General features: G+C 38.9%; 1 protein-coding gene across 1 annotated transcript; it reads right to left on the reverse strand.

Moving 5' to 3' along the window:
* Nucleotides 1–1,566: 1,566 nt before the first annotated feature.
* CASP2 (caspase 2) lies at nucleotides 1,567–19,377 on the reverse strand. The gene is made up of 10 exons (XM_027653453.1): nucleotides 19,070–19,377; nucleotides 14,762–14,929; nucleotides 12,991–13,066; nucleotides 11,536–11,630; nucleotides 9,917–10,093; nucleotides 8,584–8,712; nucleotides 8,063–8,153; nucleotides 4,323–4,472; nucleotides 4,126–4,235; nucleotides 1,567–3,511 (listed from the first exon to the last, which is right to left on the reverse strand). Exons 1-10 carry the CDS (start codon nucleotides 19,217–19,219, stop codon nucleotides 3,377–3,379), a joined length of 1,281 nt encoding a protein of 426 aa, XP_027509254.1. The 5' UTR covers nucleotides 19,220–19,377; the 3' UTR covers nucleotides 1,567–3,376.
* Between the last annotated feature and the right edge of the window lie 360 nt (nucleotides 19,378–19,737).

A 19,737-nucleotide genomic window follows, 5' to 3' on the forward strand; every position in this document is an offset into this window, starting at 1 on the left:
ACCAGGCCAAATTGCACTGAGTAGGACATAGCTCACTCTTAGTTAAACAGACTCACCAAGGCTGCTGATCCTGTGACAATGATTGGTTGTAACTTCTCTGGAGATCCTTGTTTCATTCCCTTCCTTTTAAAGAAACTGTTTTCTGTATGCATATGCTGATGACATCATCTATTACATAACAGTATCTTCTTTTCTTGCATTTTCTTCTCCTAACTTAATAATTTAGTGTTGTGATGTAGTGAAGAATTCTCATACCCTGAAGGGTAAGAACACTTTGCACAACACAGGTACTGGGTATGTTAGGAGTCTCAGTTTTGCATAAATTTTATTTATAAGATGTTACCCAAATCTTTTCATGTTTTGGAAAGCATGCCCTCTTTCAGTACCATTCTGTACATCCTAATTTTTAAGGGGACCAATGACTATTTTTATAAAGTCGGATCCTTTGAGTACCTATTACTTTTAATAATGGTAAATGTGGAAACAAAATCAGTTTAATATTACAATTTCATTAATTATACTGAATTTTAAATAAATGTACAATTTATAAATAATTAATAAATATTTTCATACAATTTAAGATTTTTAAAATAGTTTGTCATCATTGCGTTTACTGTTTTCACTCCCCATCCCATAAAAAAAATCTTTGGCCTCATTCTTTAGGTTTCAAGACAAAATGTAAAGCTGTTAACATTTGTCAGCTATCCCAACTATTAAAACTAATTCCTTAAACTATACTAGTAGCTCAAAACTTACTTCTGTGAAAATACAAACATCTTGTTTACTACAACTTCTGGACTACTAGAAACACTTTCTCCACAAGTAGATGTTGGTAATTCCAGTGCTAATATTACTACTAGATTTCCTGTATCAGAATTCAGTAGTATTAACAAAACCAATGTACTCCTTCACTAAAAACAGAACTCAGACTCTTCTAGGTGTCACAAATGACATGGTAAATGGCAACCTCTAGTGGATCTGGATACTGGGGATTATTTTAGAACTAATGAAAACAGAGCTTTTACCTTCTTATTTCACACTCATTGGCTTTCATTGCTTGTTTGTGAAGGAGGAACAGAAAGTTCTGTTGGTTCTGTGCTGTACAGCTGTTCCACTTGGCCTCTGGGCATCCCCTGGCATTTGTTCCCATGCAGCTCTGATTCCTTGGATATTCCCCCCACTTCCAGGATTTTTCCTCCAGCTGGTATCTTCACCTTCTGTTTGGGCTCTTCCTCCTTCCAAGACTCCTTTTTTTCAGGAGCCATTCATTTTGGCAAGAACACCAAGCCCAAAATTTTCTGATGTGCTGAAGCACATCATCAGCCTCCTACTTGGTGGTTCTACCTCATATGTCTTTATTAATGTATTAGCCTTTGTTTAGCTCAGGTGTTATCAAAATTTACAAGCAACTCACACTGGTTGCAGCTAGCAAGTAGCAGGCCTAAGAGTTCAGAAGTGCCTCTGGGATGTACTATCTCAAGAAATTATGTGAAGTTGTTTTTATATAGAACCTCCATTTCTGCACAGAGGTCTGACTCTCCAAATGGAAGATACTGCACAGATTAATCAAACAAGAATTCTTTATTTTAATGCTTCAAGGCAGTAAAATACAAGTATACAAAAAGAATATACAAAAGTGGCAGTGACAATCCAACTTGATGCAATCCTACAGAAATTTAATCAATCCATCAGAGTGGACTCTTCATCAATATACCTATCTGTAAAATATTGCACCATTTCATAGAGGGAGCACTCAGGAAGACTGTTAATACTCCAGGAAGGTACAACAGCCTCTAAACTGGTATATTAAACTTCAGAGTAAGGCACCAATTGGCAAGCATGATTCTTGTTCCGTTTATCACATTGTGTGTAAGATAAATGTAAGATAAATGTTAATGATGCACCTTTGTCAACTGGAGGAAACTCAGCCTTCATTTTCCTAGGTAGAATAATAAAAAAGCATATGCCTAGTTTTTCAGCCTCCCTTCATATCCCTTTGTGCTTCCTATTCATAATTCTATCCTGAAAAAAAATATTTTAAAAGCCACACTTACATTAGAAAAGGAGTAAACCAGGAACTATGCCAGCTTACTACTACAAAATGAAGAAGACTGAGACTCAAGTGAACAGCCTGTAGTCCATATGTAATCCAGTATCCCAGGATTTAGGCTCTACCACAAAACCAGAAAAATGCCCATCTCCCACATCACATCAAATGGGAGTAACTGCAATTGGACACAGCAAGAGACAAGCTACAGCTTGAAGAGACTGCGAAGGAAATTTTCAAAAGAAGCGGTAGATTATGCTTTGCAAAGACCATGGCTGAAGAAAGAAAACTCATAATAGGGTAATAATGTGAAACTCTTCCCTTTCATTTAAAAGGGAAACAAACTGCAGTGATAAATAATCTAAGTAACGTACTTAGACTGTAAAGAGCTGCCTTGAATATTTTTGTTAATTAAAAAAAAAACAAGCAATCCTTTTGTTCAAGGCTGTAGGGCTTCAGGGCTTCAGTTGTACAGTGCAATTTATAGACTCCTGAGAAGTTGGTGGACTGAATGCTGTCAGTCATGACACATAACTACTATGGCAAACAAATTCCTGAAAAATAATATTCCATGCAATTGTTCATTCTTGTGACTATGGGGAACTAATCTACAATTTATAGATTTAAAACTATTTCTGGGGCAGTTTCTGCAGACTTGTCTAGGTCTCTATTTGTTTTGCTGATACTCTGGGATGTCTTGTAACTCTCTTGATAACTTTGCTACAGAAAGAATGTAGAAAAATAGACTTTTAAGTGATCACAATGGGTAGGAAAGTGCTGAATACTGAGAACATAACCTTTCATTTTAAAGAGGGGGAGGATTCTCCTTCACAAGGGAGCTCTTTTTCTAATATACACAGTAGTAAACTGTCCTGTATGAAGAACCACACAGAAAGTATTTAAAATTTTTAAAATACAAGCATAAGATAAGTAGCATTTTATGACTAATTTTCCTTTCAGAAAGGCTTAACTTTTTTTAAAAGTTGTACTAATAGTCCATTTTCACTTTCACTTTGTTTATAAATGTCCTCACATCTCCTTCCAAAGGATGTTCCCACTTCTTCCAAATTCTAGTGCTGATCCTCTTTCCATCATTTTCTATACATACAAAGCAAATCAGAATATTAGAATTTTAAACCCTGAACTGAATCAGATTACAAAGAGAGTTGCCAGAATATTTTACAAAAACACATCAAGCAAGAATTGGACTGGCCAGATGAAGAAGCATTCCTTGCTTGCACATCTGATGTCACAGTCAATAAGAATAAAAACGCAGACATCCATAGTCAAAGTTCAGGTTTGGCAGTATCCCTCTTCAAATACAGAAGGTTATTTTCCTGGTAGATAACCAGGAAACAGGTAAAGATCCCGACAGAGTGTGCTAGAATATTCTGACATTTCCTTGCAGCGGTGAAATTCTGTGTCTGGGGCATAAGCCTCTCGTTGCTTGATTTGCCTATTCACCTAGATGTGATATTAAAAAAAATAAAAAAAATAAAATGACTGGAAGGATTAAGATAGAAGAAAAATGTCATCGTTTTCTGTACTCATAGATTGTTCTGTTTAACATATTAAGTAGTCCTCTTTGTATTGCCTCTCTAAACTATAAGAAGGAGAAAGAACTAGGGTGCAGTTCCACAGCAGCTCAAGTTGCCGTGATCACACTGCTTTCTTCACTCCTTCTTCCCCGATTTTCTCAACCTTTACCTTATGTGAGTACTAGAGCTTTTACAGCTATGTGGTGTGCTTGTTCAGGGAATGAATTCACCCGAAAAAGAAAGTTATTTCTATAGAAGAAAAGTAATTCCTGGCAAGAAAGATTAATTCTTCTTGCAAGTTTATCATGTGACCACACAAGTGAAACAAAAGCAGTGCAAGAAACAGCATTTTTACTTTGGTTAAACTGCTATGGATCTGCATATAAATAAATAAATACGAACTGGGAAACAAATAGTAAATTTGCTACAAACAAGGCAAGAACAATTGCTTTAACAGTAGACTAATCCTAGCATTTTGAAGCACTGAAAGGCTGTTCAAAAACCAGGTAAAAGTGGGAGGGTGAATACACTCCTGCTTACCTTCACCAACATGTCAGCCACGTGAGTGTCTCGGGAGTCCTCTGCAAACACAGAGGTGAGAGCTTCGATATACCAGGATCCATGCTTGGTGTTTCGAATGGCCACAGTGCCTGAAAGGAAAGTGTCTATGATGAAGTTTTTGGGGAACACAGACACATAAAACCTCTTTATGCACAATTAGGGCCTCTACCCAGTACCTTTCAGACAAGCATATCCACAGATCATATCCGAGCATGTAGGCAGACGCAGCTTGAGACTTTCTTCCTTGTTTGCATCACTTTCCTCACAGCCTGAGGAATCTGACCGTTCTTTCCCATCTCTCTGATCCACTCCCTGGTCAAATGTATCTGTGGTGGCAACAAACAAGGAGGGGCGGGGGGGGGAAAAGAAATTATCCAGAATTACTGGGTGTAGTTTTCCTGTACTTCCTTAGTTTTGGGCTCTGGTCAGCAATGCCACAACTGCTGTTAAGCAGAAAGCTTTTGCATGAACTTTAAGCTTCTTCAGCTGTTTTAAAAACTCATCTGAAAGTCCTTCTGCATAAACTAATGCAGATATCAACAACTGCTCAACCTAAGCTGACTTAGTCTGCATGCTGATTTCTGCTCCTCCCTCTTCCTATGCAGATCATGGGATAACCACGAAAGTAGAGACGTTTCTGACAGTTCTCCACCGTCCATGGAAGGATTTGATGCCTAGCCATAAAGTTTTGATTTTCCACTTGTACCTACCTTAAAAATATCCAAAAATGTCTAGTGCAGTTTGCAGTGCTAAAGACCTATTTACTGCAGAACCCAAACAAGAGCTATAATTTTAGTTGCTCAGGTCGACCTCCAAGACATATAGAAAATCTGGACCAAGTATCTCACCGAGTTCTAAAACCTGATTACAATACTGCTTATATTAATCAAAAGCATAAATTGTGCAGCAGTAAAATGCAAAATAATCTGAGCCCAAATATGAGAACTCAAGTACATGGAGATTAGTTTAAAATCTTGAGAGAGTATTTGATGCCTTTTCTAAGATTTATTAGTATGTACTGTAAAAGTATAGATATTCTCAAATTTTTTTTACATGATGCAGAGTTTCCATTATAATCTAGATTAATTGCTTAGTGGTGATAACTTTGATAGTTCAGATATGTTGTAAGAAAATTAAAGCTACATTTTTATATAATTTTGCCTTCTCACCCCCTTTACTTTTAAGATGAGAATCTATTATTCTACTTTCTTCCTAACAGCATGGGTCAGACTAGTCTTAGGAGATGAAAGTGTCCACTTCAAAGGCCTTCCTGTTATGATGGTTCTTAGTTTTTGATGCCAGCTCAAGCCTTAGAAGTACATTTGGACTTCTAACCCTTTTACAGGCAGTGGCACCAGTGGTATCTCATAATTATGCACAGGAAATGGTCAGTTCATAAGTCAGTAACATTGTTCTTTTCCTCTAAAGTGAAAGCAGCAGTGGGAGGACTGTGATTATCTGACAGGTTAGATATAGCCTAGAATAATGCTCCATAGCTCAAATGACTTCCATTAAGTTTCTTCCTCATCTCTTTAAGGCAGCAATGCAAATTTTTCCATTTTTAACCACACTTTTTTCATGTCTTTTATCACAGTTTTCCAAATCCCTTCAGTTCTCTATCTTCTTAAAAATTCAGTGTGTTTTTTACGGTGTTTGTTATTTCAGATAAGACTCAGGTAATTTTACAGTCAAGCTATATTATTCACGCTGCCATCATCCCATTATGTAAAAAGTCAAAACTTTTTCTATTAAAGCTTCAGAATTACACATCTTCCTTGTGCATTTGTCTTCAAACACCACTCAAGTCAACTTACCAACATAACTAAAACCTGTAAAACACTAACCCTCTGCACACTTAACCTCTAATTTATATCAGCAATAACAGCCACACAGATTGATCTAGTCTGTTCACATTTTATTGAAGCTGCCAGATAGGTATTTTGCCAACTGACTTAAATAACTGCTAACTACCCATTTGCCATTACTTAGCACAGTTCTTTACTCTTCTGGATCAACTACTACACTAAACACAGATATAAAGCAGCTTCAGAGTTACATTATGTCACACTGAAACTTTTCCCATTGTTTTCTGTAGCCACTGTTTTTTGATCCATGACTGTAGATGGACTACTTCAGTTCTTTAGTAGACTCCTGCCAAAAGCTCTTTGGAAATTAACACTTTACTGAATCTTCTTTAGCTACATTTTTTAATGTGCCATTAATAGAACATAGAGCAGGCTTACTACATAACATTAGGGAAGAAGAATAACCTGTGCATTTCTCATTTTGTTTCAAATAGCTCCAGCTAACTTGCATGGCATTGATAGATTTACTACTATTCTAAAGTTTCCATACTATTTATACAGTCTTTTAAATGCTGTTTTTGAAAAAAAATTGTATTGGCTAGTCTAACCTTTGAATGCTAACATGAAAGGGTACACATTTTTGTTGACAATTAATTACTTTGTAACTGGGTTTCCCCTCCAACTATTAATCAAGGTTTAAAAGAGGTTAGAAAGGGCAGGGTTTTGCCTTTCTTTTTTTTTTTTAATTGAGGAAAGAGTTTTCCCTTTCAGTTGTTCGAGTCTCAGTCCTTTGTCTTTTGGAGTATCCCAGTTCTAAAGTATTGCGCATAGCAAGCTTTACCACTCTTTCTTAACTGCAACTTTTTTGGGAATAGAAAGGCCAAGCTTGATTTGTTAGTCTTAACAGACTTGTTATGGTAACATTACAGTCAAATAAACCTAATTACCAATTATTTCATTACACTTATTTCCACACTGAGTCTGTGCATTCACATTTGCTCAAGAGTATCTAAACGTTCAATAACATAAGGAAAGCAATCACATTCATTACATATTGTAAACATGCATGTTACAATATTTCCAAATACTTAGAGGGATTGGAATGTTTCTGATTGCCAAAATACTTCACGTAGACTTTAGGTTTTTTCCCTGCATTGGGATTAAACAAGGTTAGATAACAGGTGAATGAACTATCCTCTTGGCTAGAGGACAAACTATAAAGCTTGATAAAAATAAAAAGGACAATTGCAAGGAACAAGGGAAAAGCAGGGGAAAGAGCATATACACTAGAATCGCTATCACAAGGGGAAAAAACAAAACCATAAGACAGAACTTCACTTTGGAGCATCTGCAATTTCACAGCGATCTCAGAAAGTCCAAACACTTGATGGAAAAATTCAGTCATTAGCAGATCTAAAAGGTGGTTAGTTTACAGATATGTGTTTAGTTACAAAAAGAAGGAAAAGGAATAGGAGAATTAAAAAAAAAGACAAAAACCACAAAGCATAGAAAAAGAACAGGTGTATGAGAATCAAGGAAAGAGTTCTGTACATTAGCATGTAAGAATTCTCTAACAGTATGAGGAATAGGGTAGAAAGAATGGCCATTTTGAGGTTGAAAACAGGTTAGGGTAAAGTAAAAAAGAAGACAAAACCCCAAAAATACTTGGAACCAACTTTGACAGCTCAAGAGACAACCACAAGAGACGCAACACATCGAGGATGAAGAGAAAGACACAATCTCAGACAAGATCCCAGTGCCAGTGTACCTCTCCATGTTGTGCTACAATTTGTGCACCGTATGCCCCACTCCCCTTAATGCAGGCACAGTACGAGAAAGCCTCAATGTATGAGTGGGGTATGACAGAGCTTTATGTCACTAAGGTGCTCTGAGGTCTGCAAGTCAATGCACACACCTCATGCAGAGCAAAAGACACTTACAGAGCAACAGATGCAGTGGCAGCAGCAGGGCAGAGGGAGGTGAATATGGGTCCCACTTACACCTGAGAGAAGCAAACAGGAGAGATGACAGCAAGTTGAATGTGAGGGTGTGCATGTGTGCAAAACGAGCCTTAATGGCATGCCAAGTACTTTTAGCATTTGGGCACTCACCTCCTCGGCAGGCCTGAATAAAGAACATTTTAGGTTTATTCTGGAGATTTGGACAGTTTGCGTTATCAAAGAGCCGGAAAACCTCCTGCAACTGAGAGAAGAAAGAGGATTCTTCACCGTAGCCTTCTACAAGCCAAACCCAGCCTCACCTTGCTTCCCTGTATTTTGGTTATTACCTCATCAGTCTTGGTATTTTCTCCTTTATCTCCAAACTCAGCATGTGACAAACACACCCCTTCCCCATCCTTTATCCCAGCTACTGCTAGTTTGAGTTCTTGCACTTTACCTAGTACTTGTACAGAAAGAATGAAATAATTTCCCCATACTCGCCAGTCTTTATCTTCCAGACCACTCACAGACTCCTGCCCTTTTCTTCTCACAAGCCCTTATTTTTTCCATTTAAAAAAAAATGTGAATCCTCAGTCTCCCATCACTTCATTTTTTTTAAATTTTTCCCCCCTTCTTTCTTGGTACTTTCCTAGAGACAACCTACAACACCACATCAGAATACAGCAATATACCTGTAGTAGCTTGCCATCACTACCATAAACCGCACCCTCCACACCATGGGAAAGCAAAGCTACAATGCAGGAATCCACATACTGGTGATTTGGCAGCTTGGAGAATCTCTCCAATGCATTCTGCATCTCCTGGAACAGAATAAAAAAACCTGTTTAATCCTTTCCAGACTTGCACAGGGAATGCGAGTCAATATTCATGGAAAAACATAACCGGTCCCTCCTCTTACAAAAAAAAAAAAAAAAACAAACCACCTACATAGAACAAGTTTGTAGTAAAAAGATGTGTTTTATTTAAAAAAAAAACCCACACCAAAAACCAGCAAAATGCTCTTGTTCTTTTATGTAATATTCAGTTCTAAGTATGACATTGTGAAGTAAGAATCACTTGGCCAACAGGGGTATACAGCAAGTACCTGAGCTGGTACATGTGGATTCAACACAGAAGAAACTAACTGGTATTTTACAAAGGTTTTACACTGACACTTGAGTCTGACTGGTATATTGGAGCAACTTAACAGATATCTATTCTGGGACTTCAGGTAACACTAGTGGTCAATAAACAATTTTAACTGAAAAACTTTACAAACTCTGACAACATGGCAGGTGCAAAAGTATTATTATAATGTTGCAAAAGCTGCTTTCTTGAGTAAAACACTCTTTAACAGGTTTTGTACCACTTGGGTTCACAGGGATTTAAAAGAAATAAGAACAAATGAAGCTGGAAAAGGCAGCAGTTGCATTCCCAGGGATAGCGGCTTGATTAAGTTAGTCACGGAACACTACTAACTTTCCTAAGTGAAACACAGCCTCTTCTTTAGCAAAGCAAAGACTGAAAAAGTGGAACTTAACTGCACAGATACTGGAACACTGATAAATACGACGACAATTGACTTCATCAATGAAAGGACATGAAAACATCACACTTGCAAATACTACATCAAGTATTTGCAAAGTTTAATTTTTAGGGCAGCAGAACACTGTAAAAGTCTATCTAAAGTGTACACTTCATTCATTTGTGTTTTAAAAACACATGCAAGGTGTGGTCTAAAAATTTTTGCACCTTGTACTAGAGTCAGACTGCAGTAGTACCTCTCATGGTCCTTTGTAATACTGCTTTCCATTGTAAGAGCTCTGCCTTCCAAGCTTCCTCATATTGATCAGTACGTGAGCAGACATTATCCCACTTAGCCTTATTTTCTATTCATAAGTGATAATTCACACCTTCCCGTTCAAAGCTTAGTTACACACCAAAGGGAACATCTTACGATGATTATGTAACAGTTACAAACTTTCATTCCTACCAGTTGTGAAGTACTGGGATCCACCTCCTTACCTGTGCAGTTCGATTAGGAAGAACAGTCACTCGATACCCGAGGTGCTTGAAAAGCATCTCCAGGGAAGCACAGTCCACGTCTCCCCCTTTGCGATAATCCAAGTCCTTCTCACAGCTGAAACTGACGTTGCTGAGAATAAGTGCTAAGCCTCGGGGCTCTGATACCACCTTGTATGCCTGAGAAAAAGATTTCAAATCGATAAATTTAAACTACACAAAGAAATAACAGTGTGTTAGAGTAGAACAGCAACCCCTACATACCAACTTGATACCCTATTCCTGTATTTGCAAGCTTCCACAACTGATAAGCCTATGATACTATTATTGTTAGACTGGTTTGCCTTATTTCTCCTTTTAAAAGAAACACAGTTTATTCATTTCAAACTGCGAATTAGCTCTTGCTAACTTTTTTCCCCTTTCCTCACCCTCACCCCTGCAGGGCCCCACATATTTCCACCATCCCTATCAATGGTACTAGAAGAACACTTCATAACATTTAGCTAGTATTTCTTAATTGCTGTTGGGAGCAGACAGAGATGTAAAATAGCATGTGAGGGCAATTGTAACAGCAAGAGACTGTCAGGCACTGACCTTGAAAATTACGTGACTGGCAAAAAGCTTAACAGGAAAAGAACTAGTTTAAGAGCAGTATCTTCAAACTAATTTCCCCCTTTGTCCCTACCAATTTAACAACAACAAATCAATAGCAATTCAGTTACTAATACTCCTGTAAATTGGAAGTAAAATTTAATACCAAAGGAGAATATCAAATAAGGTGTACCCAGGTATAGATGTAAAAGGAGCCAGTCAAGTTCACACTGGCACTGCTTATTAATCAGGTCACCTCAACAGACAGTTTCAAAAAAAACCCCAAAAAACCCACAACCAAACAAAAACAAACACAGAGAGAAAAAACCCCTCTGTTTTGCTATACAAAGAGCCTCTGACAGAAGTGTTGTTAGCACATTGTGTAACCCTAACGAAGCATTTGCCCCTTTATACAAAATAATTTTATTCCTTAAGCCCACCCCACCACAACCCATGCTTTACAAACAGAATAAACAAAAAGTGATTAGACTACCTACATAACTCCAAACACTGCAGCAGAAGATTAGAAATTCAGGATGTTCTACCTAGTACTACCCAACACAGAATCCCGACCTGGTTCTTAAGCCTAAGGACTCTTTCAGGTAGAGGTGACAATTGAAACAGCCAAGTCTGTGACTACTAGTTGAAATGCTGTTCTGCTACCTTATGGTCATTTACAGAGCGTGTCATTATACAGAAGATGAGGACACAGACAGATAAATCTGAGGCAATAATACTGACAGCTTACACAGAGCAACAGAACAAAAGGCATTCCACCAAGCTCTTCATGAACAAAAAATAGAGGCAGAAATTTGTATAGAGTTACAGAACAATTTCTTGACACTTGTAAATGACAACTACATCAAATGGATCACGACTGGTAACACCTTTCAGTTACACAAATAGCACAGCACTGATCTGCATCCCAGTGAAGGGTTTCAACTCAAAAATTTTAAGTAGCAGGTGTTCAGCTGATAGACTAAACACCTCACAACTTTCACATCTTAAGAATTTCTCTGTTAATGACTAACCGAGTGCTGATGATCACGATAAAATTCAGGAGTGCAGTATTTCACTGGAGGAATTGAGTGACCATCTCCATTATCCAAGGAAACTTCCATTGGTCCTGTGTAAGGCAAACATATCAATAATAATAAATTTCAACCGCAAAGTCTCTGCATTAAGGAAGTAACTTGCAAATTCTGAACTACATTCTCTTAGGCATATTTTTGTATTATACTATTCCCACCCCTAAAAATTTTGTTTGATCAGGGACTACAGACACAAAATGAAACACAGCAGAAAAAACATACTGTAAGGGTATTTTTTTATTATTATTTTAATTGGTGACTTGTTTTTTGGCTAGTATGTGGGCTAGACTTATCTAAGGCCTAGTGAATTTGGGTCTACAGAATGAAAACACCATTCTCATCTAAAATTAGAGCCTTGTGCTGTCATTTCGCACAGTATGTTATCCCTTTCACAGTTTGGTTGACAAAATGTTGCTAGAAAAATTCAAACAAAATACTGTTTTTCCTTTCATAAAAGGCTTCCCATGCTGAACACATGCATAAGTGATCAAATGAGAAGTTTCTAACTTTCACAAAGTGCAATGCCTTTTTTTTTTTTTTAATCTGCTGCAACACTTTTCTCTGAATAACAGCAGATGAGGGGAATGATAATCAGCTATTTGCCATTTGCACGTAAACACTCCTCTGTACTGGAAGAAACTGAGCTAATGACATTCACAATCTCCTTTGAAATTCTTTTTCAGCCTTTTGAGGTATGGCTTTCCTGGTTGCAGGAATATATGCTCTAAAAAAATCAAAACAATCAAACCCTAAAACCGTTGCACGTAAATAAAAACAACCCAAAAAAGTCTCCAAAAAATAGTTAGGGAAAATGAATACTCCAGACGTTACCACAAGCAACATAAATACTAGTGAGGAGATTCATTCCAACAACTATTTATTAGAACAGTTCCCTGGTCTAAGTCACAAATGCATGTTAAAAAAAGCTGATTTGCTGCCCTTGACAGAAGCTACAGCAAACCAAGTTGTGCTCATGTAACACACATAAGGCCTTAGACTGCTTTTTCCAAGTAATAAGTTAAAGTTAGGGCGTACTGCCCAAAATCAGTATCTTGTCACAGCTCTAGTTCAGTGAAACTCTATTACAAATCTTAAACAAAAAAGGAAATCTTTGAAAAATCTAAAATTTTACTGACGTGTACTGTTTTAAGCAACAAAATTTCCTGTAGGAGTAAATGAAGCTGACTAGAAACTAATTTGGTTCTCTCTTCCAATATACTATTTCACTTCCATTTTCTAGCGTAAATCACTCTCTTTATCTGTCAAGTTTGTATTCCTGGGATGAGCAAAGTGGTGGCAAGCTTGTTTCTAGAATTGAATTAAGAGACTATTAAGAAATTAGAAGCAGCCAAATAGACATCAAATCAAGTACCCACAAAGTCACACACAACTCACCAATCCAGCGTGGTCTCTTTGAATTACAGGACTCACTCACAGGGAATGGAAGATCTGATCCATGACAGTGCTCAAGCTACAAGACATCCAACAAATACATTAAAAAAGTAGCATAAAACAGCTATTGTTTTCATCTATGGTACAAGCCTTAAGTTATCATGGAAAAAAGATACATGCATTTACCTACACATAAAAATGACTTCAAAATAATACTACAGTTCACATCCAAACAAAATATCATGACAAGGCACCAGCATTTTCTCTCAAGATAAAACTCCTTCCTTTCTTTGCTCATCTCTTCTTCTACCCAAATTCTCAGTTTGGAAACCTTACACTGAGGTCATCATATCCTCCTTGTTTTGGCCAAAAATTTGTCCAGTGATTCCTATATTTTTGTCTGCTGTCAAGATTTCATTGTTTGAATAGTAAAGCACAACTGAAAACAAAAAACAACAGAAGAGTGTAAATCCTATATTTTAATAAGGGAACATCTCTGTTCAGAAGTGTCTTGTCTCCATTCCTTTGTAGAATATACGCTTAATGAGAGTTTCCATCCTTGCCAATGCACTAAGAATATGGAATCTGCAAAATTCTTCCTGTAGTTCAATGTTAACAACCACAGAGAGTGAAAAGGTGAAAATAAAAACACCAAAAGAAAGAAATAAAAGTATCTCTTTCCTCCATAGTCAAGACTAGCTTTCAGTAGCTTCCTACTCAGAGAACCATTAAATGTTAAATCAAAAAAATTTGGAGAAAATATTTTCTTTGCAGCTTTTGGATTAATGATGGCATCCATTAACAACATGATGGATGCAAGAACACCCAGGAACACTGTACAGTTCAGAAAGAGATGTTCAAAGTCCTGCATTTGGGGAGGAGCCATCCCATGCATCAATATATGTTGGGGGCCATCCAACTGGGAAGCAGCTTGGCAGTAAAGGACATGTAAAACAGGAACCAGCAATGTGTGCTTGGCATAAAGACAAATAGTACCCTGGGCTGCATTAGGAGGAATGTTGCCAGCAGCACAGACGAAGGGAGGTGATCCTTCCTCTCTGCTCAGCCATGGCAAACCTGTATCTGGAGTGCTGTGTCCAGTTCTGGGCTCCTCTATACAAGAGACATGGGCATACTGGAGAGAGGCCAACAACAGGCCACAAACATGAAGGGACTGGAGCACCTCACATATGAGGAGAGGCTGAAGGAGCTGGGACTGCTCAGCTTTAAGAAAAAAAGGCTCAGAGGGAACTTATCAATGCATATGAATACCTGAAGGGAAGCTGTAAAGAGGACAAAGCCAGGCTCTTTTCAGTGGTACCCAGTGACAAAACCACAGGCCATGGGCACAAACTGAAACCCAGGAGGCTCCATTCTGAACATCACCAAACACTTTTCTACTCTGAGGATGCCTGAGCACTGGAGGAGGTTGCACAGAGGGGTTGCAGAGTCTCCATCCTTAGGGATATTCAAAAACCAGCCAGACATGACCCTGGAAAACCTGCTGAAGGTGATGCTGCTTGAGCAGGGGAGTCAGGCCAGACGACCTTCAGAGGTCTCTTCCACCTTGTGATTGGTGGTAGAATGAAAATTCTCTTCTTCCCAAATTCCCTCCTCTCTGTTTTTACTAGGCTTCTACAAGCTTCAACTTGCAACAAAATCCCATCCTGTTTTTCGTAAACAATTGTTTTTTTCCCCCATTTGACAGAGTCCTTTGTCCCCAACCCAATCTGAAATGCAGTCCACTCGTCTTATTTTTTAAAAACTATTATACCCTTGCAATCTCATGGCTCAGGTCGGACACTGTCTTCAAGATCCTTGCCTCCAGATGCTGCTGTTGGGTTTCTCGTAAAGCTTCACAGAAGGCTGAGAAAGCATTAGGGCCTCTCTTGGGCAGCAAATTGAGGAATTCCACATTTCGTTCAAAGTTCCCAGACTTTGCCTAGACCCAGAGGAAAAGAAAACAAAATCCACACTCTATGTAATACCCAACACAATTAATTTTCAATGAATTATCAGAACAACTACTTTTTAAATTTCAGATAAACATTTCACCACTATGCTTATCTATGCTAGATCCATTATTACACTCTTCCTAGATGATTTTGTTCACACTCCTCTGTTCCTATCTGCTCAAGGATGAGAGTATATAACAATACAACAAGCCAACAATTCATACATTACCATGCACAGGAATACACCATATTCTCTCCAAACTTTTACTTCCAGTTACTGTTGGAATAGTATCTATTTTTCCTCATTGAATACACAAAGAGTCCAAAACACAATACCATCCAATACTATCCAATGGTTTATGGTCACATGCAGATACTCAAATCCTCCAGAAAACATTACTATAAACAGTCAATTCCAGAAAGGTACTTGGTATGTACAGACTGTAACATTTAGACCAATGAGGCAATATATTCTAGTCTAAGTGAAAAATTATCCATCAAAAATGAAATTCATGTATTTGTTAAACATTGTCAAGTTCTATTTGTTAGAATACTAACAGGGCATTTGCCAACAAAATGTATAATTTATACAATAACCTTCCCTGTGAAATCTAAAAGACACCAAAAATCACATCCTAAAATACCGGATATCATAAATAAGTTGTTTTTGTTTTTTTCATTAAACACCCAAAAAGCTGTACCTCTTTATTTAACCTCCACATCAACACCACATTTAGATTACACTAAATAATGTTCAGCAAACATTCAGAAGTAAAACTCCCTAAGACACACTTCTTTCATTTTATTTTCCAATACATCCTTAATTTATTTCTGTACCCTCACGGATGGGTTTGATAATCTGCATAACAGGAACTGGTTGTAAAACAAATTCTGCATTTCTGTCAAAATTCCATAATATTAGTCTTATTGAGCCAGAATATAAACACAAAATCTGTGAAAAGACCATACATATTTTACAAACATTCTAAGCAAATTTATTATCACTTTGTCAAAACCAGCGATCCCTTCATTACTGTCTAGTGATCAACACAGAGTATTTATATTTCCAAATCTACATAGTCTCAGTCTTTGCTTACAGTAGAGAGTGTTCCAATCGTTTAAAGAGCAAGAGAAAGCTCTTGCTACCTTATCTGCCATTTTGAAGGTCCATCCTAGAGCTCTGGAAGAACATCTGATGCTCTGAGAAGGCGGCATTTATAAAGTGGATTTTGGACTTTGCCTTAAAAACAGCTGTTTCCACTATCCCACTTTATTTCCACCTTGTTTTTGCTCTGTGTTCAAAATTCCCCTCTTCTGGGTCTTCACCTAGATAATTTTATTTACATCATCTTCACTACAAAGAAAACACAGTTTTTTTCTTTACTCTTTATTCAAAGTGTATATAGTGGAAAAAAACTCACACTGTTTAATATCTTTGTGAATGACCCAATTTAAATTCATTCCTATCTCCCCACATTTCAGACATCAAAGGAAGCTGCTTCTATTTATTAATTCTTCTCCAATGTACACCTAAACTCTTTACTTACTCTTCATACTCCTTATGAGCTCCAGAATCATTTTCTTCTTTTGTTCATCTTAAATCAAGCTCACAGGATCAATGTCACTGCTGTGCTTTTAAGACAGTATGATTTAGAATGTAACTATTTATTCCGATCTTGATTTCCTGACTTACTGGAGGAGGAGGGGGAGATATATATATATATATATATATAACACCAATTAGTTATAATATCCAGGAAAATCTATGCTCTTCTATCAGACACAGTGCCAATTGGCTCCTCCTGTTTCCACTAAAGTACCTGATGATTGGCATCAGAATGCATTTTCAAGAACAGCCTACCTAGCAGTACTTCTAAGACCTTTGCTCACACTTGAGCCAGAGACTGGAAGAATATTAAAAATTCACAGACCTACAACAGAAAAATGAAAGGTAAGACAAAGTGTTTTCCATTCAAGTGATTTTTTTTTTAGGTATCTTACTTTTTCTCTATGGCACTCTTATGACTAGTACTATCCTGAAAATGTTCCCTTCATTTCTACCCTTCTAGTACAACGCATATTTTGCAGTACTACTGTTCCAGCTGTGAATGCTTTCTGCCTACCTCTGCCATATTTCCATTTTTTTTGCAATTTCCAGATCCATACCCTGCAACAGTAGCTCAAGTCCCTTTGCTCTCCTGCTCAGGCTGCTATTGCTGTTTATATACATTTAAACTCCTAGTTATGTGTGTATATTGTATTAGGCAGAATTTTTTCACTAAGCTATTACTCTTTACCTCACTTATCCATCATAACACCTTTCTCCTTACTGATAATCCCTTACTGAGTATTGTTGCATCTCCTTTTATTCAAATACATCTGGAGGAGAAGATTCCCTTAGTCTTCTTCACCTCTCAGTTTAACACGTTTCAACTACAGCAGCATCTTGCCAAAAGCAGTATTATCTCTGGTATTACTCTAATTTTGAGAGGGCTTTTTTTTTTACCCTTTTCCTTCCTCTCCCCTCACTCTCCATTCGGTGACAAACTGCAGGTCATCAAATGAACATCCCTACTAATCACCCATACTTCAGCAATGTTGCTGTTCAAGACCCGGCTGCTAAGCACCACGCAGACGCTCTGTTACTCCCTCCCCAGCAGGATAGTGGGCAGAATCAAAACTGAACAAGCGAGAGAACTTGAGATAAAGATGGTTTAATAGGTAAAGCAAAAGCCACACACACAAAGTAAGACAAAGAATTCATTCACTGCTTCCTGTCAGCAGGCAGGTGTTCAGTCACCCCCAGGACAGCAGGACTCCATCCCGTGAAAAGGTGACTTGGGAAGACAAACACTGTCACTCTCAGAGTTCACCTCTTCCTTCGTCTTCCCCCAGCTTTATATGCTGACCATGACAGCAAATATTGTGGAATATCCCTTGGGTCAGTTGAGGTCAGCTGTCACAGATACGTGCCCCACCCCCCCCCCCTGCCCCCTGCACGATTGCTGAGGTGGGGCGAGAAGAAAAGTCCTTGGCTCTGCGTAAGCACTGCTCAGCAATGCCTAAAACACCTCTATATTATTAACACTGTTTCCAGCACAAATCCAAACACAGCCCCACACCAGGTACTGTGAAGAAATTATTCCAGCCAAAAGCAGTACAAGAAGGGACTTGAACTATTTCAGGTAAGACTGCCCGCATCTCCCACAACTTAGCACTGATATCCTTGACAGGTCCCACGAAGAATCTGTCATTATCTTTGATACTGAGCCAAAGTATGCAAAGTGATTCATGTTATCTTTGACAATGACTCAGAATTAATCTGGAAGTTATTTCATCATTGTTATCAAGAATCTTATCAGTCTCAGGTTTACACTGTCAGCAGTGATGCCCAGAAAACAGTTCATAATCTGTTCTTATTACAGGACCATCAACTTTACTAGGGAACTAAAAACTCTCTCAGTTGCTTACTTGAGTCCTGAGATGCACTTGCCGTGCAACTTCAGTCATTTCCTTTCCAGTCTGCTTTCTTTGAAGACCTGTATCTCCATCCTGCATGGTGTTCAGTGCACTACCATCCCTCTGGAAGAAATCCCAAGCTATTTCCCATGACTTCTCTCCATAGCACCCTCTGCACAGGGTAAGTAACACAGGCCTACAAACGAACGGCATTTGTCAGCTGAGAGTGGGCCTTGCACGCAGTTTACAAAAACACATATACAGCACAAATTTTTCATGTGAAACGTGCCACAACAAGCTGGTTGATAACGTATTCATTTACTTGCTTTCACGGTATTCTTTTGGAAACATGTACTATTTCTGCTCCTACGAGTGGAGAAAAAAAAAGGCGGAAAAAGATAACAAAGGACTCCGATCCACAGAGTGCAGCCTGCTGCAACTGCACATCAGCACCCAAACAGTGAACTTTTGACAAAATACACATTGCCATAGTTCTTCTGCACGCTACAATCAAACCCCACATCGCTTTGCACGTTCCCTAAATGCAATCACGTTAAAATGTGCAGGTAACACACAGGTGAGATTTCTTTCATACTGCCACTGCTAAGAACGACACCGAGCTCAGTCAGAAATAATGGCCACGGCGCAAGCGAGCCCACCCCGCGTACCTGTATCATCTCCACCATCTCCGGGGTGATGATGTCTTTCTCTACCATGTGCTGCACCAGTTCATACAACACGAGCTGCTTCGCCAGGATCACCCGGTTCTTCTTGAGCGCTTCCTGGTGACACCGCTGCATTCCGCACGCCACCAGCATCCTGGGAGAAGAGGGGAGAGCCGGGGCACGCTCAGCGGCAAAGACCCACCCGCACTCCTCCCGACTTTTCGCTCAGGAGGGACAACACGGGCGGCAGCCTCCCGCTCACAACAGACGGAAAAGGCCCTTCCCGCCCGCCTTTTCCCGGCGGCACCCGCGATTCAAAGCGCGAGACCCGCTTTCCCGCCGTCACGTGACCTCCCACGCAGCGGGAGCGGTTTCCCGCCGCCTCCTGCCCGCGCGCGGGCTGGGGCGCGGCCTCTCAGGGGAGGGGGGGGTTGGAGGGGTGGAATCATGGCAGGGGGTTGTAGTGCGGCACAGCAGAGGCGCGGCATGGTCCTGTCTGCAGAGAGTCTTAACAAGTGCAGCTTTCTTTGGAATTTTTTTTTTTTTTTTTAATTTTAGAGGTTTTGTTTCCTGTCTTTTGTTACACGTGCGTTTCAGCGGAAATCAGCTGAAATCAGAAAACATAACGCGCAGTAATTCAGAGGGAGACAGGGAGCACGCGGGGTTTGCAG

Source organism: Corapipo altera, unplaced genomic scaffold (genome assembly GCF_003945725.1).
Source record: "Corapipo altera isolate COAL_440 unplaced genomic scaffold, ASM394572v1 61, whole genome shotgun sequence".
Lineage (NCBI taxonomy): Eukaryota > Metazoa > Chordata > Aves > Passeriformes > Pipridae > Corapipo > Corapipo altera.